Source organism: Macaca fascicularis, chromosome 3 (assembly GCF_037993035.2).
Source record: "Macaca fascicularis isolate 582-1 chromosome 3, T2T-MFA8v1.1".
Lineage (NCBI taxonomy): Eukaryota > Metazoa > Chordata > Mammalia > Primates > Cercopithecidae > Macaca > Macaca fascicularis.
The window spans coordinates 34,385,952-34,411,949 of NC_088377.1; the positions used below are offsets into that span (position 1 = coordinate 34,385,952).

The 25,998-nt window shown below is 57.3% G+C and overlaps 1 protein-coding gene across 8 annotated transcripts in view; it reads right to left on the reverse strand.

The window, feature by feature from the left end:
* ADAP1 (ArfGAP with dual PH domains 1) overlaps positions 1–25,730 on the reverse strand; it is a 61,000-nt gene extending 35,270 nt beyond the window's left edge. For 5 of the 8 annotated variants that reach the window (XM_065541511.2, XM_005548971.5, XM_065541510.2 and 2 more), the window contains exons 1-2: positions 25,031–25,314; positions 6,984–7,114 (exon numbers count right to left, since the gene is read on the reverse strand). In XM_065541511.2, coding sequence (XP_065397583.1) covers positions 6,984–7,114; positions 25,031–25,112 — 213 coding nt within the window. In that variant the 5' untranslated portion in view covers positions 25,113–25,314. Of the gene's footprint in view, positions 1–6,983; positions 7,115–25,030; positions 25,315–25,497 lie in introns of those variants that run through there. The other 3 variants (XM_074034226.1, XM_074034224.1, XM_074034227.1) reach the window with 2 other exon arrangements.
* Between the last annotated feature and the right edge of the window lie 268 nt (positions 25,731–25,998).

Genomic DNA, 25,998 nt, shown 5'->3' on the forward strand with positions numbered 1-25,998 from the left:
TGGGAGACTGAAGCGGTAGGATCACTTGAGGCCAGGAGTTCAAGACCATCCTGGGCAACACAGTGAGACCCCGTCTCTACAAAACATACAAAAATTAGCCAGGTGTGGTGGTGCATGTCTGTAGTTCCATCTGCTCAGGAGGCTGAGGTGAGAGGATGGTTTGAGCCCAGGAGCTTGAGGCTGCAGTGAGCTGTGATTGTGCCACCGCCCTCCAGCCTGGGTGACAGAGCAAGACTGTCTCAAACAAAACAAAACAAAACAAAAACAAAAACAAACAAACAGGCCGGGTGCGGTGGCTCAAGCCTGTAATCCCAGCACTTTGGGAGGCCAAGACAGGTGGATCATGAGGTCAGGAGATCGAGACCATCCTGGCTAACCCGGTGAAACCCCATCTCTACTAAAAAAACACAGAAAATTAGCCGGGCGAGGTGGCGGGCACCTGTAGTCCCAGCTACTCGGGAAGCTGAGGCAGGAGAATGGCCTAAACTCGGGAGGCGGAGCTTGCAGTGAGCTGAGATCCGGCCACTGTACTCCAACCTGGGCGACAGAGCGAGACTCCGTCTCAAAACAAACAAACAAACAAACAAACAAAAAAAACCACAAATAAACAAAAACCCTGAGGCAAAGAAGGCCTCTTTATGTATGCTATAGACCCTAAAACCACAATATAAAAGGTTGACCACTTTGACTATGTCGAAGTAAAAATTTCCATGGCAAAAACCACCATGAGCAAATTCGAAAGACAACCTAGAAAAAAATGTTTTTCGTATCTCAAAGGATGAATTTCTCTAACATACCAGGAACCCCTAGAAGATGAAAACAGCTAACATTGCAGCAGAAAGGCAGGCAAAGGTGTGAAGAGACTTCACAGGCAAGAAAACACAGGGCCGGGCGCGGTGGCTCACGCCTGTAATCCCAGCACTTTGGGAGGCCGAGGCAGGTGGATCATGAGGTCAGGAGATCGAGACCATCCTGGCTAACACAGTGAAACCCCATCTCTAATGAAAAAAAAATTAGCCGGGCCGGGCGTGGTGGTAGGCACCTGTAGTTCCAGCTACTCGGGAGGTTGAGGTAGGAGAATGGCGTGAACCCAGGAGGTGGAGCTTGCAGTGAGCTGAGATCGCGTCACTGCATTCTGGCCTGGGCAACAGAGTGAGACTCTGTCTCAAAAAAAAAAAAAAAAGAAAAGAGATCCTGAGAACAACCTCTCACTCATCAGAGCAGCAAAGGAGAAGCCCTGGGCGGCCAGTGTGCTGGGGAGGAGGCAGCAAATACCCCCACAGCGTGCTGGGCAGGAGGCAGCAAATGCCCCCACGGCGTGCTGGGGAGGAGGCAGCAAACACCCCCACGGCGTGCTGGGGGCATGTGAGCAGTTACAGTGGGGAGTTTGGCAAACATGTCTCCAAAATTACCAAGCCACGTAACTTTTGAACTTGCACTTTCACTTCTAGGAATTTAGGCCACCAATGTACTTCCACATGTGCAAAGTGACGCATCAGTGAGGCTGCTTGCCGGCCCAGCGGGAACGGCAGGAACAGTCTGGAAATGACTGGCATGTGCAGCCCAAGGGGACATGGCAAGCAGGCTGTGGTTCCCCCTAGGAGGGCGAGGGGCTCCACGTGCTCTCAACAGGCAAAGAACATCTCTCAGAAGCACACGCTAGGCCCGGCGCTGTGGCACACACCTGTCATCCCAGCATTTCAGGAGGATCATTTGAGTCCAGGAGTTTGAGACCAGCCTGGCCAATATAGCAAGACCCTATCACTAAAAATTTTTTTTTTTTTTTTTTTTTTTTGAGACGGAGTCTCGCTCTGTCGCCCAGGCTGGAGTGTAGTGGCCGGATCTCAGCTCACTGCAAGCTCCGCCTCCCGGGTTTACGCCATTCTCCTGCCTCAGCCTCCCGAGTAGCTGGGACTACAGGCGCCCGCCACCTCGCCCGGCTAAGTTTTTGTATTTTTAGTAGAGACGGGGTTTCACCGTGTCAGCCAGGATGGTCTCGATCTCCTGACCTCGTGATCCGCCCGTCTCGGCCTCCCAAAGTGCTGGGATTACAGGCTTGAGCCACCGTGCCCGGCCTAAAAAAATTTTTTTTAAAAAATTAGCCAGGGCTGGCGCAGTGGCTCACATCTGTAATCCCAGAACTTTGGGAGGCCAAGGGGGGGTGGATCACCTGAGGCCAAGAGTTCAAGGCCAGCGTGGCCAAAATGGCAAAACCCCGTCTCTATTAAAAATACAAAAATTGGCCGGGCGCGGTGGCTCAAGCCTGTAATCCCAGCACTTTGGGAGGCCGAGACGGGTGGATCACAAGGTCAGGAGATCAAGACCATCCTGGCTAACACGGTGAAACCCCATCTCTACTAAAAAAAAATACAAAAAACTAGCCAGGCGAGGTGGCGGTCGCCTGTAGTCCCAGCTACTCGGGAGGCTGAGGCAGGAGAATGGCGTAAACCCGGGAGGCAGAGCTTGCAGTGAGCTGAGATCCGGCCACTGCACTCCAGCCTGGACGACAGAGCGAGACTCTGTCTCAAAAAAAAAAAAAAAAAAAAAAAAAAAAAAAATTAGCTGGGCATGGTGGCACGCATCTGTGATCCCAGCTACTCGGGAGGCTGAAGCAGGAGAATTGCTTGAATGTGGGAGGTGGAGGTTGCAATGAGCTGAGATCATGCCACTGCACTCCAGCCTGGGCAATAGAGTGAGACTCTGTCTCTAAAAAAAAAAAAGAATTAGCCAGGCATGGTGGTGTATGCCTATGGTCCTAGCTACTTCTTGGGAGGCTGAGGCAGGAGGATCATTTGAGCCTAAAAGTTCAAGGCTGTAGTGAACTATGATAGCGCCACTGAACTCTAGCCTGGGCGACAGAGTGAGACCGTGTCTCAGAAAAAAAAAAAGAGAGAGAGAAAGGAAGAAAGGAGGGTAGGGAGGGACGGAGGGACGGAGGGAGAGAAGAAAGGAAGGCAGGAGGTAAGGAGGGAGGGAGGGAGGGAGCGAGGCCCACACAGACCCCTGGCTGCCTGACCAGGGTGGGGGCGGTGCTCAGAGGCGGGAGACAGGGAAGCAGACAGCTCCCTTCTGCAACTACCCTTGGAACCTGCGGAATGTGTCACTAAATTGTCGAAATACATTAAATAAGATAGAGATAACCCACGTGTCCATCCGAGGGTGAATGAATAAAGCAAAGGTGTTCCATCCACACAGGGCACGTTCTCTGGCCTTGAAAGGGACGAAGCTGTCACACAGGCTGCAGCATGATGGGTCTCCGGGACCCGGCACAGCGGGAAAGGAGTCGGACGCCGAAGCCCACACACCGTGCGATCCCATTTGTAAAAGTCCAGAACCCACAAATCTACACGGAGAGAAAGTGGATTTGCAGCTGCTTCGGGCTGGGCGGGGTGAGAGTCAAAAGGCACAGACTTTCTTTCTAGGGTGATGAAAATGTCCCAATATTGGCTGCAGCGAAGTTTGCACAACTCTGTGAATTTACTAGAAAACCTTCAACTGTGTACTATACATGGTGAATTGTATGGCTGTGAATTGCATCTCAGTGAAGCAGTTGTTTTAAAAGGTATTATCAAGGAATAGAAAACTGGGGGGAGAAAAACATAAAATGTGAAGAGAAGGAAAGAAGAGGAGAATCCTCGATTCCTGGCCCTTTAACCTTGGTCCGGTTCTCAGCGATGACCACCTCGGGCTCGTTTCTCCCTTAGGGGTAGGAGCAGGCTTAGCCCCTGGATGTCCCCGCTGACCACCAGCCCAGGAATGGCCAAGGGGCCTGAGTGCAGGGAGCCATGGGGGCCCCAGCGCAGCCCCCACCCCACAGAGTCCCCGGCAAGAAGCCGGACTGAGACCCAGCTCTGCCCGGGGGCCAGGGTGCAGACGCTCTCAGGGGCCAAGCCCCTAGGCCTGCCTGAGATTCATGTTTGATTTTCATCACACGAGTGAACGTGCAGACAACAGAACGGGGATGGAACCTCCTTGTGGCCCCCCACTCAGTGCTCTCCCAAAGCCCCCATCGCACCGGACCTCTGCAGCAGGAATCAGGGGGTTTTTTTGTTTTTTTGTTTTTTTTTTGAGACAGAGTCTTGCTCTGTCTCCCAGGCTGGAGTGCAGTGGCACGATCTTGGTTCATGGTTCACTGCAAGCTCCACCTCCCGGGTTTGCGCCATTCTCCTGCCTCAGCTTCCTGAGTGGCTGGGACTACAGGCACTCGGGATCCTGGCTAATTTTTTTGTATTTTCAGTAGAGATGGGGTTTCACCGTGTTAGCCAGGATGGTCTCGATCTCCTGACCTCGTGATCCGCCCGCCTCAGCCTCCCAAAGTGCTAGGATTACAGGCATGAGCCACAGCGTCCAGCCAGGGGTTTCTTGGTAATACCCACGGTGGGCCCTCCCCAGCCTTCCTCTCCAGCCTTCCCCTCCGGCCATCACCCCAGGCAGATCAGGACGGCACCAAGGTGGCCCCTGTCCTCTCCTGCTGATTACATTTAGGGTTTTTCCAAGAACAGTGAACGCCCCACCCCTGGGCCTTTGCCCCATTTGCCCTGTAATTATGGGGACAATGGGCAGGTCTTCTCCCTGAGCCGAGGAGTCTGCGCCCCCATAGGCCCTCCAGGGACTCACCGCTGTTTCCTCCAGGAGTGATGGCAGAGTGACTTGGAGATGGGACACTCATCCCATCATCTTTCTGACATTGGCCATTGGTCCCCTGTTGACCAGGGAGGGGGACGGTCCAGGGGCCACCCTGCCTATTTTTTAGGGAAGGAAATGGAGGCTCAGACAAGCCCACAGCCTGGTGAAGGGACGGATATCACATCCCAGTGTCCCCCCTTGGGTCAGTGAAGGTGGGTCAAAGGCGGTGAGCCCAAGGTGGGCCGGGGTCCTGAGGGGATTCGCAGGGATGCCCTCAACTCAGAGTGTGGGGGATCACGGCGTTAAATGCAGAAGCTGATTTGGGGTTGCCCTGGGTGGGTCAGGGACTCTGCTGTCCCTGGGTCTTTTTCTGTCTCCCAGGCTGGAGTGCAGAGATGCCATCACAACTCATTGCAGCCTCAAATTCCTTGGTTCAGCCGGGCGTGGTGGCTCAGGCCTGTCATCCCAGCACTTTGGGAGGCTGAGGTGGGTGGATCACCTGAGGTCAGGAGTTCAAGACCAGCCTGGCCAACATGGTGAAACCCCATCTCCACTAAAAATACAAAAATTAGCTGGACATGGTCGTGTGCACCTGTAATCCCAGTCACTCAGGAGGCTGAGGCATGAGAATTGCTTAAGCCAGGGAGGCAGAAGTCACAGTGAGCTGAGATCACTCCGGCCTGGGTGACAAAGCCAGACTCCGTCTCAAAAAAAAAAAGAATTCCTGGGCTCAGGTGATCCTCCTGCCTCAGCCTCCTGAGTGGCTGGGATTACAGGCACCACCCCCACGCCAGGCCGAGGCACTGGGATCTCAGCTGTGATTTCTAACAAGCCCCAAGGTGTGACCCCTGCACCAAGGCTGCCTGTTAGAAGCAAATAAGCTACTCCTGACCAGGGGCCGGGGCCAGTGGTGTCAGGGAGCCAGGGGCTGGGGTCAGTGGTGGCGCACAGCCGGGGGCTGGGGTCAGTGGTGGCGCACAGCCGGGGGCTGGGGTCAGTGGTGGCGCACAGCCAGGGGCCGGGGCCAGTGGTGTCGGGGAGCCGGGGGCTGGGGTCAGTGGTGGTGTATAGCCGGGGGCTGGGGTCAGTGGTGCTGGAGAGCCAAGGGCTGGGGTCAGTGGTGGTGCACAGCCGGGGGGCTGGGGTCAGTGGTGGCGCACAGCCAGGGGCTGGGGCCAGTGGTGCTGGAGAGCCGGGGGCCGGGGCCAGTGGTGTCAGGGAGCTGGGGGCTGGGGTCAGTGGTGGTGCACAGCCGGGTGCTGGGGTCAGTGGTGCTGGAGAGCCAGGGGCTGGGGTCAGTGGTCCTGGAGAGGGGGTGCCAGAGTCAGTGGTGTTGGAGAGTAGGGGCCCACGGTCAGTGGTGCTGGAGAGCGGGGAGACACGCATAGGAGGCCACCAGCCTCTACGACCCTCTCCATCCCCACAGCAGCCCCCAGACCACCGCTCTCACCTCCATGCGGCCCCTAGGTCCCGCTCACCAGCAGCCAGGCAGATCAGTGGTTCCAAGACCCCAAGTCCCACAAGTGGGGCTAGGGTGACCCTCCCACTGGGGTCTTCAGGGCCCCACATTCCATCTGAGCTGCAGCCCCCAGCCGGGGTCTTGTTCCTTCTCCACCTGCCTTGGGGTCTTCCTATGGGGGCCCTTCCTGCTGCCTCCAGCATGCCTGACCTCCCCCTGCATGCCAGGGCTTCCTGGTTGGCTCACACCCGTCTCCCTCCCCAGAGAGGCGTCTCTAGGGCCCCACCAAGCATCTGTGGCCGGAGTCCCTGCCTGGCCCTGCTAAGTGCTCCGTGAAGCTGCTTCAGGTGCACAGGTAAGAGGTGGGCAGTGGCTGTGTCACCTCAGAGGCTGCCCAGGGGACAGGTAATGGAGCTGTACACGGACGGCAGCGGGTCAGGGTGCACAGGGACTGCAGGGTAAATGTGACCCTGACTCTGGGTCCTGTGGCGCGGCCTGGGACGCTGCATTCTGTTTCTTTAGAGACAGGGTCTCTGTTACCCTGAACTGAATGCTCCAGGAGTGGGGATTTGAGGGGAGCGCTCCCGAGCTCCCAGGGCACGGGAATCGGGACCCGCCTTCACTCCCTGGCCCACCACACACACCTGGAGCTGTTCACAGAAAGGCTGGACCCAGCAGGGGGTGGGTGGAGCAGCCACACAGGACAGGCCGCTGGAGAGGGGGCGGGGGTCCTGCGCCGCCCTGGCCTCCACAGCCTGGGTCCAGCCAGCCAGGCCCCTCAGAGCAGCCCAAGGCCCCAGGGGGGCACAGCCAGGCCGTGCAGCGTCTCTGGCTCCAGAGACCTGGGCTGGAGCCACCCGGGGACTGCGCGGGTCCCCCCGCCCCTCCCCCGCCGTACCTCCACTTGGGCCTCGTCCCAGGCGTCCAGGCGGACGGACTTCACCTTGCTGACCTGGGGGATGTTCCGGTGGATTCCCGAGCAGCTGAGGCAGATAAAGACTCCCAGAGTGTAGGAGGCCCAGTCGGGATCTGCAAGGGAGAGCCGGACGTTCACAGAGGCTCAGCCCAGGGACCCCGGAGGGAGGGTGGTCAGAGCCTCGGGTCAGGGTCAGGAGCCCCCGGCCATGCAGTGGAGGCTTCAGAGGAGACCCCCGGGGACACCTGGCTCCGTGCGCCCCCAGGCGCCTAACCCCAGCTCCCCTTGCCCTCTGCCGGGTGCAGACGGAGCTCTCCCCGGACACCCCCAGCATCTGAGCAAGCGGGTCTGCACAGGCTCCCTGCCGGGTGCCGGGAACCTCCAGCAGAGGCTGGCCCACAGGAGCCCATGCCCCGGGCTGGAGGGCACCCAGCACTCCTGAGGACTGGGTCCACGTGCTTCCCTGGTGTCCGCTGCCCTGGGAGACGTCTGTGGGCCCGAATCCTCCTGGGTGAGGGGGCCAAGATTGGAAACTTCAGATAGGATCTGAGTGCGGGGGTGCCCCCGAAGGACGGACCGTAGCCGCGGATGACGATGCACCGTGCGTGGGGTGACAGCGCGCGGCCGGCACTAACTTTGTGATAACGGCCTTTGGCTCCACCCTGCATGTGGCCTGTCCAGCGATTCCACGTCTCCATGTCTGGTTTGCCTTAAACGGTCCAACAAAGCTGGGCACGGTGACTCGCGCCTGTAATCCCAGCGCTATGGGAGGCTGAGGCAGCAGAATCTTTTTTTTTTCTTTTTTTTTTTTCTTTTTTTTGAGACAGAGTCTGTTGCCCAGGCTGGAGTGCAGTGGCGTGATCTCGGCTCGCTGCAACCTCTGCCTCCCAGGTTCAAGCGATTCTCCTGCCTCAGCCTCCCGATCAGCAAGGCACGCCCCACCACGCCCGCCTAACTTTTGTATTTTTAGTGGAGATGGGGTTTCATCATGTTGGCCAGGCTGGCCTCGAAATCTTGACCTCAAGTAATCCACCCACTCGGCCTCCTAAAGTGATGGGATGGCAGGCGTAAGCCACTGCGCGGGGTGTGAGTGCCACAGCTCAGTCTTTCCGCTGCTGCACGCGAGAAACGTCTCATTCTGAAACGGCAAAGTGAGTCGTGGGGAACGTCCAGCCCCACCCTGGGGCGATGGCTAAGAGGGCTGCTGTGTGACTCTCATGTTTTCTTCTGGCTCCAAACGACCCTTCACATTTCAAGGGAGTGGAATGGCTGAAAGGCGCCCCAGACAGAACAGTCTCTGGGGGAGATGAGTCATCTCTGAAATGCTTTTATTTTTAAGTGGAGGCTCTCCTGGGTGAGGCTGGTGGAAATCGAGGCACTCCCAACAAGAAGGTGCGGCTGTGGACCAGAGCCTGTTTGAGGAATCATGAGTGGAGAGGACCTCGCCCTTCAGGCCTGGCTGAGGATAACCCCCCTCCCCGCGCTGATCAGGGCCCACCCTTGGCTGGTGGGGGACTCCCATGCCAGGCAGTGGAGGCCCAGTGGGGCTGGGCCTGGCCTCCGAGTCACTGCCAGGAGGAGAGGCACCCAAGCGAGTCCCAACTGGGGATGGTGTGCATGAGACCCAGCAGGCCGGGCCTCTGGGATCTGGGGGTCACTCCCGGCCTCTGGGATCTGGGGGTCACTCCCAACCTCTGGGATCTGGGGGTCACTCCCGGCCTCTGGGATCTGGGGGTCGCGCCCGGCCTCTGGGATCTGGGGGCCACTCCCGGCCTCTGGGATCTGGGGGTCACTCCCGGCCTCTGGGATCTGGGGGTCACGCCGGGCCTCTGGGATCTGGGGGTCACGCCCGGCCTCTGGGATCTGGGGGTCACGCCCGGCCTCTGGGATCTGGGGGTCACGCCAGGCCTCTGGGATCTGGGGGCCATGCCCGGCCTCTGGGATCTGGGGGTCACGCCGGGCCTCTGGGATCTGGGGGCCATGCCGGGCCTCTGGGATCTGGGGGCCATGCCCGGCCTCTGGGATCTGGGGGTCATGCCGGGCCTCTGGGATCTGGGGGCCATGCCCGGCCTCTGGGATCTGGGGGTCATGCCGGGCCTCTGGGATCTGGGGGCCATGCCCGGCCTCTGGGATCTGGGGGTCATGCCGGGCCTCTGGGATCTGGGGATCACGCCTGGCTCTGGGATCTGGGGGTCACGCCGGGCCTCTGGGATTTGGGGGTCACGCTTGGTCTCTGGGATCTGGGGGTCACGCCTGGCTCTGGGATCTGGGGGTCATGCCCAGCCTCAGGGATTTGGGGGTCATGCCCGGCCTCTGGGATTTGGGGGTCACGCCCGGCTCTGGGATCTGTGGGTCATGCCAGGCCTCGGGGATCTGTGGGTCATGCCAGGCCTCGGGGATTTGGGAGTCACACCTGGCCTCTGGGGCTTGGGGGTCACGCCCGGCCTCTGGGATCTGGGGGTCACACCAGGCCTCTGGGATTTGGGGGTCACGCCTGGCCTCTGGGGCTTGGGGGTCACGCCGGGTCTCTGGGATTGGGGGTCACACCGGGCCTCTAAGATTTGGGGGTTGTCTGTCACAGCTGTTAGGCTCCCTGATTAATGAAGTCTGTCTCCCCATTAACGTGGGCTTCTTGAGGACCCCAGACCCAGCACCCCCAGATCTGGCACAGAGCTCAGTCCAGAGCAGGTCTCCACGGGAGTTGTGAATGAAGGAGCCACCAACACCCCGACTTCAGCAGAGCCCCTGTCTTCAGGAGAGACCAAAGGCTTTCTCCTCACCCCTCAGTCAGTCGGCAAACATTTGCCAAGTGACCCTCTCGCGGGAACCAGGAGTTTTGCCTGTGCTGAGTAGGGCGGCTTTTGGGAGAAAGAATTCGGCTACAGGATCAGTAGTTGTTTGGTTTTGTGGGTTTTTTTTTTTGAGACAGGATCTTGCCCTGTCGCCCAAGGTGGAGTGCAGTGGTGCAATCACAGCTCACTGCAGCCTCCAACTCCTGGGCTCAAGCGATCCTCCTGCCTCAGCCTCCCAAGTAGCTGGAAATGCAGGCATGCACCAGCATACCCAGCTAATTTTTACAATTTTTGGTAGCGATTTTAAAATTTTGGTTGCCCAGGCTGGGCTTGAACTCCTGGGCTCAAGCGATCCTCCTGTCTTGGCTTCCCAAAGTGCTGGGATTACAGATGTGTGATGCCGTGTCTGGCCGGCAAAGTATTTAGTTACAGACTCCCCTGGAGAACAGGTGGGGAAGAACCACACTGAACTCCCAGGAGAGAGAGACCTGACTCCTCCCCCCGGGCTCCGTCTTCTCCCGAAGCCTTCATGAAAGATGCCGCAAATGCTTGGTGCATGGCTGTGCACGGGGCACCCGGCAGGCATGCCAGTCTCCGGGCCTCGGCCTCCTCATCTGTGGCACGAGCCACTTACAGGCGTAGTGGTCAACGTGAGCCCAGGTGGGAACATTGCTGCTCAGGGTGCAGTGGGGACCCCCCTTCTCACAGCATGGCAATGCTGTTGGGTTCTGCTCTGACAGTGTGGACCACGGACCCAGGCTTCCTGTCTCATGGCCTTTATCTGCCCGTCTGGAAGTCCTGAGGGAGGCTGAGCAACAGCCACCAACAGCTAACCGCCCAGCCCAGGGTCCAGAATGCCTGTGTCCACCTCCATCCTCACTCGGGCGCTCTGGGGCAGGCTGTCCCTCTCCTAACCTGGAAGGAGGCCTGTTCACGGAACCCGCGGCAGGAGCTGGGCCTGGAAGGAGGCCTGTTTGCGGAACCCGTAGCGGGAGCTGGACTCTATGGGCATGGACCAGCTGCCTGTTGTTGTAAAGAAGGTGTTACTGGAACTCAGCCATGCCCGTTTATGAATTGTCTACAGCTGCTTTTGTGAGCAGTCGTTGACTAGCTGAGATGGAGACTCTACGGCCCTAAAATATTTACTGTCTTTTTTGTTGTTGTTTTTTGAGACAGTTTCGCTCTTGTTTCCCAGGCTGGAGTGCAATGGGGTGATCTTGGCTCACTGCAACCTCCGCCTCACAGGTTCAAGTGATTCTCCTGCTTCAGCCTCCTGAGTAGCTGGGATTGCAGGCATGCGCCACCACACCCGGCTAATTTTGTATTTTTAGTAGAGATGCGGTTTCACCATGTTGGCCAGGTTGGTCTCAAACTCCCGACCTCAGGTGATCCGCCTGCCTCGGCCTCCCAAAGTGCTGGGATTACAGGTGTGAGCCACCACGCCCAGCCTGCTACCTGTCTTTTTAAGAAAAAGTTTGCTGGCTGGGCACGGTGGCTCACACCTGTAGTCGCAGCACTTTGGGAGGCCAAGGCGGGTAGATCACCTGAGGTCAGGAGTATGAGACCAGCCTGGCCAACATAGTGAAACCCCGCTTCTACTAAAAATACAAAAATTAGCCTGGCGTGGTGGCAGATGCCTGTAATCCCAGCTACTTGGGAGGCTGAGGCAGGAGAATCACTTGAACCCAGGAGATGGATGGAGATTGCAGTGAGCTGAGATCGTGCCACTGCACTCCAGCCTGGGCAACAGAGTGAGACTTTGTCTCAAAAAAAAAATAAATAAAAAGTTTGCCAATCTCTGCTTAGAGGGAAAAATGGGTGTGGCACAGATGGGTGAGCCCAAGAAGGGCTTGTAAGTAGGACTGATAGCTTACAGCCATTACTAATATAGCCTATCTTTGACAAACCAGATACAAGTGAAGCTAGGGAGTGGTTACAACCTGTCCTGACCTCTTGCAACTGGCACAAGGTCCCCCTAGTGTAAAGTTAGAGATCGTCTGATGCAAACCTGTCACATCCTCCTGGTATTCATGTGTGAGGATATACATGCGTGCGTGCACACCCACAGACACAATATGAACAGCCTACTGGGGAGGGCTCAGGGAATTTAATATGAAGAAATAGAGACACCAGCCAGGTGTGGGTGCTCACACCTGTCATCCCAGCGTTTTGGGAGATTGAGGCAGGAGGATCACTTGAGCCCAGGAGGTGGAGGTTGCAGTGAGCCGAGATGGTGCCACTACACTCCAGCCTGGGTGTCACAGACCCTGTCTCTCATACACACACACACACACAATATGGAGACATGAAGACCTTTTACATAAGAATCAAAAGATGAGAGCCAGTTAAATCAAGTGTGTTGGAGACAGGGGCAATACAAGGTTGTCGCTGGAAGGGCAGGAAGTTTGTACCATTTTTAAAAAGTTTTTGTGGAGTTTTACTAGGATGACTAAAATTTAAAAGATGGATACTACCAAGTGTTGATGAGGATACAGAGCAACTGGAACTCTCATCCACTGCTGGTAGAAGTACAAATCAGTCCAACCCACTCTGAAAACAGCTTGTCAGTTTCTTACATAGTTAAAGATATATCTCCCATATGACACAGCCACTCTAGTCCTAGGAATTTGCCCAAGGGAAATCAAAACGTAGGTCCATAAAAAGATGTACATCCAATAGTATATAAAAAGAGTAATACACCATGAGCAACAGGGGTTTTTACCAGTAATGCAAGGTTGGTTTAACATTTGACCATCAATCAATGTCATTCACCATATTTACAGATTAAAGAAGAAAAAAACATAATCGTTTCAACAGATGCAAAAAATGTTGACAAAATGCAACGTCCTGATAAAACTCTCAGAAAACTAAGAATAGAGGGGAATTTCCCCAATCTGATATAGAGGATCTATGAAACATTTACAGCACATGTCATATTCAAGGGAGAATGACTGACTGCTTTCCCCCAAGATCAAGAACAGGACAAGAATGTCTGTCCTAACCACTCCTAGTCATCATTGAGCTAGAGATTCTAGTCAGTGCAATAAGGCAATATAAAGAAAGAAAAAGCGTCTAGATTGGAAAGGAAGAGCTAAAACTATCTTCATTAACAGACAACATGATTGTCTATGTAGAAAATACAAGAGATTCTATTAAAAACAACTATGAGAACAAGTTTAGCAAGGTTGCAGGATACAAGATAAATATACAAAAATCAATTGTATTTCTATACACTAGCAAGCATTCAGAAATTGAACATTTAAAAATACCATTTATAATAGCATAAAATGTATGAAAGAGGGATAAATGTGATGAGATATGAAACATAGGACACTGAAAACTACAAAATATTGCTCAGAGAAATTAAATAAGACCTATAGATTTGGAAAGAGATAACGTTTTCATGGGTTGGGAGACTCAACATTAATAACACATATATTCTCTCCAAATTATAGATTCAATGCAATCACAATCAGAATTTCAACAGGATTTTAAAAATAGAAATGAACAAGCTGATTCTAAAATTCATATGTAAATGCAAAGGACCTAGAATAGCTAAAACAACTTAGAAAAAAGACAAGGAGGGGGAACTAACACTACTTGTTTTCAGAACTCATTATAAAATTACAGTTATTAAGACAGTGTGGTGGTATTGGCACAAAAACGGATGAACAGATCAATGGAACAGAATCGGGAATCTAGAAATAAACCCACATATATGTGGACAACTAATTATCAGCAAAGATATAAAGCCAGTTCAGGAGAGAGCAAACAATCTTTCCTACCAACAGTGCTGGAACAATCAGGTATCATCCACAACACAGTAAACAACCCATACCTCTCACCATATCCAAAAATTATCCCAAAATGCATGATGGTGCTAAAGGTAAAACCTAAAACCATAAAATTTTAAAAGAAAACAGGAGAAAAGTCTCTGTAACTTTGGGTTAGGCAAAGATTTTCTCAGATACAACAACAAAGGCAGAATCCACTGACAGAGAGAGGAGGAGGAAAGGAGAGAGGAGGAGGAAGAGAGGAGGAGGAAGAGAGAGAGAGAAATTGACTTCATCAGAATTATTATTATTATTATTATTATTATTGAGACAGGGTCTTGCTCTGTTGCCCAGGCTTGAGTGCAGTGGGGCAATCATGGCTCACTGCAGCCTCGACCTCCTGGATTCAAGTGATCCTCCTGCCTCAGCCTTCTGAGTAGCTAGGACTACAGGTGTGTGCCACCATACCCAGCTACTTTTTAAAATTTTCTGTAGAAACAAGGTATTGCTATATTGCCCAGGCTGGTCTCTAACTCCTGGGCTCAAGCAATCCTTCCACCTCAGCCTCCCAAAGTACTGGGATTACAGGCGTGAGCCACTTCGCCTAACCAAGTCCCTGTTTTATTTATTTTTCTTTCTTTTTTAGCTTTTTTTTTTTTTTTTTTTTCTTTCTGAGACAGAGTCTCACTCTGTCACCCAGGCTGGAGTGCAGTGGTGCGATCTTGGCTCACTGCAACCTCTGCCTCTTGGGTTCAAGCAATTCTCCTGTCTCAGCTTCCCAAGTAGCTGGGATTACAGGAGCCCGCCATCATGCCTGGCTAATTTTTGTATTTTTAATAGAGACAGCGTTCACCATGTTGGCCAGGCTGGTCTCAAACTCCTGACCTCAGGTGATCCGCCTGCCTCGGCCTCCCAGAGTGCTGGGATTATAGGCGTGAACCACCGAGCCCGGCCTATTTTTAACAATTTTTAATCTTTAATTTTTGTGGGTACATAGTAGGTGTATATATTTACAGGGTCCACGAGACATTTTGCTACAGGCATAGCAATGTGAAATAATCATATCATGGGAAACAGGGTACCCATCACCTCAAGTGTGTATCATTTCTTTGTGTTACAAACAATTCAATTATACTCTTTTAGTCATTTTTACAAGTACAATAAATTATTGTTGACAATCGTCACCCTGTTGTGATATCAAATACTATATCTTATTCTATTCTTTGTACCCATTAACCATCCCCACTCTACCCACCCTGAGACCCTGTTTTAAAGAAAGATTCAGACCCTGGGATTGAAGAGCCCGGGGTGGGGGTGACTCTGGGCAACGTCTTAAGACCTTGGGTCACTGGGAGAGTGACCCCCACAAGCCCTTGAAGGCACTGAAATAGAAAGTGGCCTCCTGGTTTGACTATGCTGAAGCTCTGCAGGGTGGGCTCGTGTGTGCGTGTTTGTGTGTGTGTGTGTGTGTGTGTGTGTGTGTATGTGCGTGCAGGGAGACGGGGAGCTAGAGCCCCCCCAGCTTCCAGCAAGGAAAAAGGCTGGCTGGTCCCCGAGGCAGAAGGGACGGGCTGACTCTTCTGTTTTCCAGGTGGCCGAGGCTGGGCTAGGCAGGCCTCCTCCTCAGGCTGCTGGGCATGGCCAGGCCTGCCTGCATCTGCAAATGCCCACAGCCCATCGGAGCGAAAAGGGGCGGGGTGCCCACTCTCAGGGACCCTCCAGGGTGGAAAGGGAGCTGGTCTGACACTCCAGCAGCAGGGCCCCACAGGCCCACGCAGGAGGGCCTCTCCCTAAGCCTGGCTCCACTCCAGCTGCCCTCCACTCGGGGCATGGAACTGTGGGGCCGGCCCTGTTTCTGCCCAGGACCACTTCTGGGTTCCCAGGGCTGTGGAATTTTCTTCCAAAATGCCTGGAGTTGGCATCCATGGCCTGTGTTCTCCCCGGGACAGGCACAAGGCCAGCAGGTGCACACTGGGCCCAAGGGTGGCTGCAGCATGGCTGATGTGGTGGTGGAGATGGAGGCCCCGAGTGCCAGGTGGGGAGGGGGCAGGCCCAAGGCTCCAGCCCCCACAAACATCCAGGCTGCCAGCACCATCTCCAGGAGCTGCCTCCTCCTCGGAGACTCTGCCCACAGCCGCCAGCCTCTTTCCCTCCCTCCTCCCAGCCCGGCTGTGCCCTGCCAGCTCCCAGGCTGCCCGAGGTGACTCAGCCACTCACCATTTCCGGAGCTGGTCTGGGGCACCTGGGCAGGTGAGCCACTTCCTTGGGCTGAGCCAGGTGGGGTAGGCGTGTCCCCCAAGCCAAGGCCCAGGCTGGGGCATGGGCAGGGGGAAGGGCAGCAGCCAAGCCTGGCTCCAGAGACCTTTGCCCTCCCAAGGCTGATGCACAGTAGAGATCCTGGTGCGATCAAGGCTGGGTTGGACGCTGGCTCTGGCCAGGCAAGCAAGGGGAAGCCAAGGTGGGACGGCACCCTTGGTGGAGAGACTCTGGTGCCCACTGCCCTTTACAGCTACCTGAGGTGGGGCATGCGTGGCTGTCCCCCAGGCACACTGTGCCCAGCCCCACTCCGAGACCCAGGCCCGGGGCACACAGCATCCAGCCCCACGCCGAGACCCAGGCCCCAGGCACACGGCGCCCGGCCCCACGCCGAGACCCAGGCCCCGGGCCCCCAGCCCCCTCACACTCACAGTCGGCCCTGGTCGCATTTCACTGTGAGGATGGGGCCCATTGGTGCTAGGAACAGGCCCTCCCACGACCCAGATCCAATGGCCCCAGATCCAACTTGGTTCAGGGGCACGTGGCCCTCTCCTGGATCCCTCCTAGCAGCACCTGGACACAGTCCACTTTCAGAATCCCCCCAGGACCTCCCCAGGCTCTGCCCTGCCCTCTGTCTTCCCGCCCTCTCTCCCTCCTGCTGCTCCAGCCCCATAGCAGGAATCCCACAGTGAAGGCCATCCCCAGTCCTCCCTGGACCCACCCTGACCTGCAGCCAACTCCCTGGGGCCCCCACCCCGTGCCCCTCCACACTCTTCGGGGCCCTCGCACAGGGCCAACTCCTCTGCGGCCCATCTGGTCTCTCCGCTGTCAAACCCTATTTTTGGAACTCGATAGAGGTGGTGGTTGAACAGCATGGTGAATGTTCTAAATGCCACTGAATTTTCACTTTGAAATGATTAACTTGAGGCTGGGCGGGGCGGCTGGCGCCTGCAATCTCAGCACCTTGAAAGGCCGAGGCGAAAGGCTGGAGCCCAGGAGTTCGAGACCAGCCTGGGCAACACAGTGAGACCCCAAGACGCCATCCTTATGAAAGAACTTCCTATAAAAGGTTAACTTTTTCGTATGAATTGCACCTCAATTTGGGGTTTGCTTTTTTTTTATTTTTGCTTTTTTTGAGAGAGGGTCTCTGTCACTCAGGCTGGAGTGCAGTGGTGTGATCACAGTTCACTGCAGACTTGGCCTCCTGGGCTCAGGTAATCCTCCCACGTCAGCTTCCTGAGTAGCTGGGACCACAGGTGTGCACCACCACATCTGGCTAATTTTTTGGTAGTTTTTGTCTGTTTGTTTTAGAGATGGGAATCTCACCATGTTGGCCAGGCTGGCCTTGAACTCCTGGGCTCAAGTGATCCTCCCACATCAGCCTCCCAAAGTGCTGGGATCACAGGTGTGAGCCACAACGCCTGACCTCGATTTTTTAAAAAAGGAGAGAGAGAGACACAATTCACACACTGGCGATCCCTGTCTCTACCTCGGGCCTCTTTCCTCCAGAGCTGTCCATGCGGGCTGGTGTCCTCTCGGCAGCCACCGCGGCTTCTCACAGAGCCTCACATTGCAGGCCCCTCCCATCTCCCTGGACGCTGCTCCCATGTCTCCTCAGCGAGTGAGGTGCTGGCTAAAGGCCTGGGCATCTTCATTTCTACTCTGCCCACCACACCCCGACATCCCGTTGACCAGCAAATATTTCAAGACGATCCAGGCTTTCACCCTCCCCACACTCACTCCCTGCCCTAGGCCTAGCCATTGCCACCCGGCCTCGGTCACTGCAGCAGTGTCCCATGCACCTCCTGCCCCTGCGCTGGCCCTACTTGCCCTGGATCCTACGACGCGTCGTGGGCTGGGACCCTCCTCGGCTCACACAATTCCCATGGTTCCCATCTCACCGAGTCACACCACAGCCCTCCCAGTGTCCCCCAGCCCTGCGTGGCCCCACAGCCACCTCTGACCCCATCTCCCCGCCCTACTCTGGGCACACTGGCCTCCTCGCTTCTTTGACGTGTGAGGTGCATGGCTACCCCCACACCCCACACCGCCAGCCCCTTTACCTCATTCCCTCTTCCGGAGGGGCCGTCTCTCTCCTCCACTGAGGACCCAGCACTGCCAGGGACCCGCTCCTCACCCCATACCTTGGCCACCCCACAGCCTGCCCTGAACCCACTCTATTCCAGCTGGGCCTTTCCCGCTCACAACCCCGGAGCCCCAGCCCCTATCCTGAATCTGGAGGACCTGACCCAGCCACTTCCGTCCCTCCCTCGTCACCCCATGTCTACCCTGACTCCTTGCCTGGCTGGGATCCGAGGTCCATCAGTACAATACCCTCTGCTCCTCACCCCTCCTTCCGTCATTCAGTACGGAGCCCATTTCTACACCCACCGAACAGAACAGGCCCTGCAGAAGGCGCTCCATGGTGGCCCAAGTTTCGGCTTCCCTCCCCTCTGGCCCATGGCCTGGACCCCTGTTTCTATGAGGAAAACAGTCACTTCCAAGGCCTTCTCCTGCACACCAGGCTGAGTTCCCACTGCAGGACTCTGCCCCGGTCTTAGCAGAACTCCTCCAAATGCATCTCCAGGTGCCGTGACCCCCTCCGGCCTCTCATCCCCTGGCCAAGCTGTCACCACCACCACCTGGACAGTGACTTGGGGTCAGTTTGCTCCTCCTGACCCACCTCCCAGCCCGCAGGTGCCTAGTTCTCCTTCCTGAAAATGCGTTTATGTGGCATCCAAGATTCTACGTCCTTTTTTTTTTTCTTGAGACAGAATCTCACTCTGTTGCCCAGGCTGGAGTGCAGTGGCATAATATTGGCTCACTGCTACCTCTGCCTACCAGGTTCAAGCGATTCTCCCACCTCAACCTCCCAAGTAGCTGGAATTATAGGCACGCACCACCACACCTGGCTAATTTTTGTATTTTTAGTAGAGATGGGATTTCACCATGTTGGCCAGAATGGTCTCAATCTCCTGACCTCATGATCCTCCCGTCTTGGCCTCCCACAGTGCTGGGATTACAGGCGTGAGCTACCACTCCTGGCCCTCACTCACAATTCTTACTCCACCCTCGGCCCTCCCTGTCCCCGAGTGCTGTCACCATCTGTCTTTGTCTCTCCTCCAAGGAACAACAGATGCTGAGAGCAAAGGCCCGGTTCGGTCCCATCTCCCTGAGCCCCAGTGACAGCGCAGGGCAAGGCACTCAGTACACGTGCATGGAGCAGGAGACGGCGCCTTGCCCGCCGGAGTCCAGGGGAGGGCGCCGCTGGAGTTCAGCCCTTGTGGGCCTTTGCCTTCCGGGGGGCGCGTGAGCACACACCTTCTGGCCACACGACCACGTGCCGCCTCAGCCACCGTGGACCCCGCCAAGTCCCTTCCTGTTTCCTCATTCTTTCATTTGCAAAATGGGGCCCTGCAGCCACCTGACGGGTGACGGGAGAAGCAGTCGGGGGATGCGGCTGGCTGCCAGGTACTGCCACAGAGCAAGGCTTGGCAAATGCCTCTGAGTCTAAAACAGCAGTGGCCCTAGGAGCACAGGGCCTGGGGGCAGGGGCAGCGCCACACCTCACCCGAGATGTGTCCAGAGCGGAGGTCTAACTCAGCATCTGTGCGTCGGGGGAAGCTGGCTGCCGTCACAGCCAGCCCAGCAGCTCAAGGAGTCCACAAAGAGGTAAGCTTGGCCCACACCACAGCTCTGGTGCATCTGGAGATGGGGGCTGGTCTAGGCTGAAGTCAGGGGGAGCCTGGCCAGGGCCTGGGCACCAAGCACAGGGCAGAAGGAAAGGCCTCCAGCTCCTCCCGGCCCTGAGCACCAGCTCATCGCCCGTACCAGCCCTCCACACCCGGCCGCAGGGCAGGCAGGCAGGAGGGTGGGCACATGTGATCTGCTGGCCTGTGGCTTGAGTGTAAAACCAGGTAGGGGAGACCTGTCTAGCAGTTCCTCAACCAGTTAAACACAGAATTGCCAAAGGACGCAGCAACTCCCGTCCTGGGTACAGACCAAAACAACCTGAAGCAGGCTCTCTAAGAGACGTCTACACCCTCGCGCTCATACAGCACGATGCACAACGGCCCAGAGGTGGTAGCAGTCCAGTGTCTGCCTGCAGACAAACGGGCACATGCAATGTGTTCCTCCACACAGGATATGATCCTGTCTTCACACGCAAGAAAATCTCAGCACTCGCCACAGCATCCGTGAACCTGGAGACATTAGGCTGAGTGAAACTGGCCGGTCACAAAAGAATGAATACCGCACTGTTTCACTCCTACGAGGTCCCTGGAGTCATAAGATTCATAGAGACAGAAAGTAGAGGCTGGGCACGGTGGCTCACGCCTGTCATCGCAGCCGTTTGGGAGGCCAAGGTGGGAAGATCATCTGAGGTCAGGAGTTCAAGACCAGCCTGGCCAACACGGCGAAACCCTGTCTCTACTGAAAATACAAAAATTAGCTGAGCGTGGGGTCCTGTGCCTGTAATCCCAGCTACTTGGGGGACTGAGGCAGCAGAATCGCTTGAACCCAGGAGGCAGAGGTGGCAGTGAGCTGAGATCGCCCCACTTCATTCCAGCCTGGGGAACAGAGCAAGACTCCGTCTCAAAAAAACAAAAAAGAAAGAAAAAAGAAAGTAGAAGGGTGGGTGCCCCAGACTGCGGAGAGGAAATCTGGAGCTGTTGTTGAATGGGGACAGAGCTTCAGTTTGGGAAGATGAGGAGGTTCTGGAGATGACGGTGCTGGCAGTGGCACGGTGAGGTGAATGTGCTCAAGGCCCCTGAACTGTGCACTCAAAACGATGAGAAGGTAAATTATTATTTTTTTAAAAATCCGGCCGGTCGCAGTGGCTCATGCCTGTAATCCCAGCACTCTGGGAGGCTGAGGCAGGAGGATCACGAGGTCAGAAGATCGAGACCATCCTGGCTAACACGGTGAAACCCCGTCTCTACTAAAACTACAAAAAATTAGCCAGGCGTGGTGGTGGGTGCCTATAGTCCCAGCTACTCGGGAGGCTGAGGCCGGAGAATGGTGTGAACCCGGGAAGTGGAGCTTGCAGTGAGCTGAGATCCGGCCACTGCACTCCAGCCTGGGCAACAGAGCGAGACTCCGTCTCAAAAAAAAAAAAAAAATTCCAACCTAGTTTGGCTGCTGCCCTGGGGAGTGAAGGGAGTCTGCCCAGCCCCCGCCCACATTCAGCAGCCTTCTTCCCACCCTCACGCATGCCAGGCCAAGTTCCTGAAACTCCTCCCCACCAAGGGAATTGCTACCAGCAATTTCTGAAATGTCACCTCGGCCCTGAAGCCTTCCTGGGTTGAATGAGGAGGCTGAGCTGTGAGTCTGCCCCATCAGCCTTGCAAGCACAGGCTCGGGTTCCACGGAGCCTCAAGGACTGGCCTCCAGGGTCACTCATGCCCCATTATCCCTGGGGCTGGGGCCACCCCAGAGCCTGGATCTGGCTGGGGCCTCAGATGTGGAATGAAGGAGCAATACCTAAACCACCAGGGCCTCCACAAGAGGGTCCCAGCCATCTTCCTGCTTCTTAGGAACAGACTTCCTCTCAGAGCCAGGCCTCCAGAACCGGGGGCCCAGGGTGCCCCTGGGATTGTTGGATCCATCTGGTGCTCCAGGTGCCTCAGACACCCAGGTGACACGAAGTACCAGTCACCACCTGCTCTCCAACCCAGTTAAAGAGCCCAGACACAGGCCAGGCGCGGTGGCTCATGCCTGTAATTCCAGCATTTTAGGAGGCCGAGGCAGGAGGACTGCTTGAGGCCAGGAGTTCGAGACCAGCCTGGCCAACATGGCAAAACCCTATCTCTACCAAACAAACAAACAAACAAACAAACAAATTAGGCTGGGAGCAGTGGCTCACACACCTGGAATCCCAGCACTTTGGGAGTCCGAGGCAGGTGGATCACTTGAGGTTAGGAGTTCGAGACCAACCTGGCCAATATGATGAAACCCCATCTCTACTAAAAACACAAAAATTAGCCAGGGGTGGTGGTGCACGCCTAAAATCCCAGCGACTTGGGAGACTGAGGCAGGAGAATGAGAATCGCTTGAACCGGGAGTTGGAGGTTGCAGTGAGCAAAGATCACGCCACTGCATGGCAGCTTAGGTGACATCAAGAAATTCTCTTAAAAAAAAAAAAAAAAAAGGCCGGTGCGGTGGCTCAAGCCTGTAATCCCAGCACTTTGGGAGGCCGAGGCGGGTGGATCACAAGGTCAGGAGATCGAGACCATCCTGGCTAACATGGTGAAACCCCGTCTCTACTAAAAATATAAAAAACTAGCCGGGCGTGGTGGCGGGCGCCTGTAGTCCCAGCTACTCGGAGGCTGAGGCGGGAGAATAGCGTGAACCCGGGAGGCGGAGCTTGCAGTGAGCCGAGATCGCGCCACTGCACTCCAGCCTGGGCCACACAGCAAGACTCCGTCTCAAAAAAAAAAAAAAAAAAATTAGCGGGCATGGTGGCATGGACCCGTAATCCTAGCTACTCGAGAGGCTGAGGTGCGAGGATTGCTTGAGTCCCGGAGGCAGAGGCTGCAGTGAGTTGAGATTGAGCCACTGTACTCCAGCCTGGGTGACACAGCGGGACCTTATCACAAAATAAAAAAGAAAAAAGAGCTCAGACACCCCAGTCCTCCCAGGGCATCAGACGGGCTGAGACTCAAAAAGGAGAATATGTCTGTTTTTCTTTTTTTTTGAGACAGGGTCTCACTCTGGCCTAGGATGGAGTGTATCACTGCAGCTTCCAACTCCTGGCCTCAAGCGATCCTCCCGCCTCAGCCTCCCAGTATTGGGATTACAGGCGTGAGCCACCGCGCCTGATTCCTGTCCTCTGTTGCAATTAGGCAGGCAGCGCCAAGGATGCACAGAGGCACCTCCTCCCTCCCCCAAGCCCCACCCAGGATGGAGACCCCCACCCAGGTCTTGCAGGACAGTGGGTCCAAGCACGCCCCAACTCGCCCACCTGCCAGGCCTGTGAGGAGAGGCTCTCTGGGTGGCCGCTGGGTGAGGACCTGTTCAAGGTCAGGGGAACCCACTAGTGGGACAGATCATGGGAGTTTGGAAGGAGCTTCTGTGGAGGCCTCAGAGACCCCCAGACCATGTGGCTTCCCTCACACGGCCAGTAGGTGGGGCCTGCTCAAGTCTACCCCAGCACCCACAGGCCTGGCGTTCAGAGGTGGCCTGGGACTGTCTGATGTCCTGCTGTCCGGGTCTGCACCAGCCGAGAGCCAGTGCACAGGACAGTGTTCTGAGGAAAGCAGAACGTGCTGGTCACCCCAGTCCCCATCAATACTGGAGTGGCTCCTTGTCACCCAGCTGGGCCACAGCAGGAACAGGAGATCCCAGAGCAGCCGCATCAGCAAAGCAGCATAGCGCCCTCAAGGGTGTGCCATGGGGTCATGGGGTCCGGGCAGCCCCCCGTCTCCTGACACCTCCTGTTCCACCCTGTGGCCACAGCCCTGGGGAGCGGGGACAAGCACAGCGGCCGGGTGTGACCCATATCCCCAGCTCCAGTTTGCAATGCATCAGTCTCCCTGGCTGTGAAATGAGAACAACCCCTCACAGCATCCCCGCTCCATGGCGCTACCCGACAGAGGAGGCGAGTCACTGAGGTCATGGACCAATTCTGAGAAGGCACAGGTGCGGCCCTGTGCCCAGCAGCACCGGGCAGGGGGAGGGCCGAGAACAGCTCTGTGGTGGGCCAGGCACACCTGCACCCACTGGGAGGGGAGGGCCACTGAAGGGCCCAGCAGGCCAGGGAAGTGCCCTCTTTCTTCCTCCTGCCAGGCTGGGAGGGCCAGAGGGCAGCTGGAGAGGGGCTCTGAGTCCAGAGAAGCTGCTCCCAGGCTGTGTGGCCAGGGATCAGAGGTTCAGAGACAAGCCCAGCTCCCCTCCCCGTGGGCCATAGCAACCCCAGGCCAGGCCCTTTCCCACTGACTCTCCAGGGGAGCATTCCTGAACAGGAGGAAATAAAGATCTGGGGTAAGAGATTCTCGTGCGAGCCAGCCCAGGGGGCCGCCCCCACCACACCATTGCACTGGCCCTGCAGCCGCCCTGCCTCAGGAGACCACGGAAAGGCCGTGGGTCCTGCCTGTCTTTCCAGAAAAGCCTGTCACTATTTCCCCTCTGGGACACCCCAGCTCCTGGTGTGGACTCTCGGGCCAAGCTGTGGCTGGACAGCAGCCACCACGACCTGGGGCTGGCAGAGACCCCTCCATCCCAGAGGGAATCAGATCCTATTTCCGGGGTGTCCAGAGACTGCATGCTGAACCAGGGCCTTGGGGGCAAATGCAGGGTCTTTCCCCGCTCTCTCCCTGGGGACCTCAGCCATCCTTGGTGAGTTTAGGTTTGTTCCAAGGGGCTCAGGCTATTGGCCCCCAGATTCCTGGTGTGCCTGGGGTGGCAGGACTGCCCTGGCAGGGCCCTCTCCCCACAGCGCAGCCGGCCTGGGGCTGACAGCTCCGAAGCAGGGCAGGGCTGGTCTGGGCACTGGGCCCCGTTCACAGCCAATGGCAGGACCAGTGGCCTGGAAGGGAGGGACTCCGCGCCTTTGGACTCCTGTGCCTTGAAATCCCACAGACCTAGGAACCGAGTCAGGGATGCCCGGCCGGGAGAACGAACGGGCGGGCGGCAGGTGGACGAGGACCTGCGTCCGGCCCCACCTCTTCCAGGCCTCACCTGTCCTGGCGCCCGCCCCGGAGCAGCCAGGTGCAGGGAGCCGGGGGAGGGGCGCCGCTCACACCCAGGGACCCCCGGTGCGGGGAGGGAGTGAGGCATGACGTCACCGCGAGGTGGCCCCGGAGCCGGGGGACCCCACAGTCCAGCAGAGCCCTCCAGCTGGCGGCCCGTTCCCTCCCTGCAGCCAGCCCCGATTTCCTCTTTCTGTGCGGAGCCCGAGCTTTCGCAACGCGGCGGGCGGTCCGCGGTGACCGTCAGACACGCAGCCCGGAGGGGGAGGGGAGGCGGCGGCAGGGGGATTTCCGGGGGTCCTGGGGGCGCCTCCCGCTCCGCCCGGCCCGGGGAGACGTCCGGGTCCCGCAGGTGCAGCCGGGCCCGGGCCCCATCCGAGCGCCGGCCCGGTGTTCAGCACCGCCACCCCCGCGGCGTCCGCGGTCCCCCGCCCGGTCCCTGGGGCCCACCCAGGACCCACCCGGCACCCCGCGCCCACCCGGGACCCACCCGGCCCCGCGCCCACCCGGCCCACACCTACCCGGGGCGCCGCAGTCCGCGCAGCGCGCGTTCCCCGGCCGCTGCAGCAGCTCCAGGACCGCCCTGCGCCGCTCCTTGGCCATGGCCGCGATGCGCCCGCGATGCCGATGCCGGGGCCGGGGCCCGGAGCGTCCGCCGGCTCGCTAGGGCCCCGCGCAGGCCGCCCGCCGCCGCCGCCCCTGCGCCATGCCGGGCGGCCTCAGCCCGCGCGCCGGTTCCGCATTCCCGCCGCCCTCCGGGCTCCGCCGCCGCCGCTCGTGTCTCCGCCGCGGTCGCTGAGCGAGTGCCGGCGCGGGGCCCGGGGCGCACGCTGCGCTCTGGCCGGCAAGGCCCGCGGGCGGCCCCCAGCGGTGCAGGCGAGCGTGTGGCCTCCTCCCTCGGCCGCTCCGGCGCCCCCAGCCCGCGCGCCCCGGGGACCCACCGGGAAGTAGCCCGCTGCCCGCCCCTCATCCGCGCGCAGCATCCCACCTGCCTGGGCGAGAGGCCGCCCCAAAACCTGGCCGGACTGGATGGGACCCTCGTGCCGCCACGCGCGCTGGGACGGAACCTGCACACCTACTGTGGGGGGTGCAGAGGGCACCTGCCGAGCCCCCCAAGACCATGGGCACGGGGGTGCTCATGCAAGGCAGGCGTGTGTGTTCTGCGCTAGGGACCAGGGCGCTCACACCATCCCTGCCTGGGAGGGGCGGCCAGCAAGTGACAAACGCCAGCATCCCAGGGCACTGAGGCCGCAGAGGCCCCAGAGGGAGCCTCCCCCTGAGACCCACCCAGCTGCCCACCACCCACAGAGGGGACCCTCTGAGCACTCCTCCCACTCAGGCTGGCTGAGGGGCCCGGCGGGGACTTCACATGGGGGCTGACAGGTAACAAAAAGCCTGGGTTTGATGTCGCCTTCCCCAGACTTGGGTGCCCTTCCTCTGCACACCCCAGCGTCTTTTCAAATTCTTTCCATTTTCTTCTTATATTGTT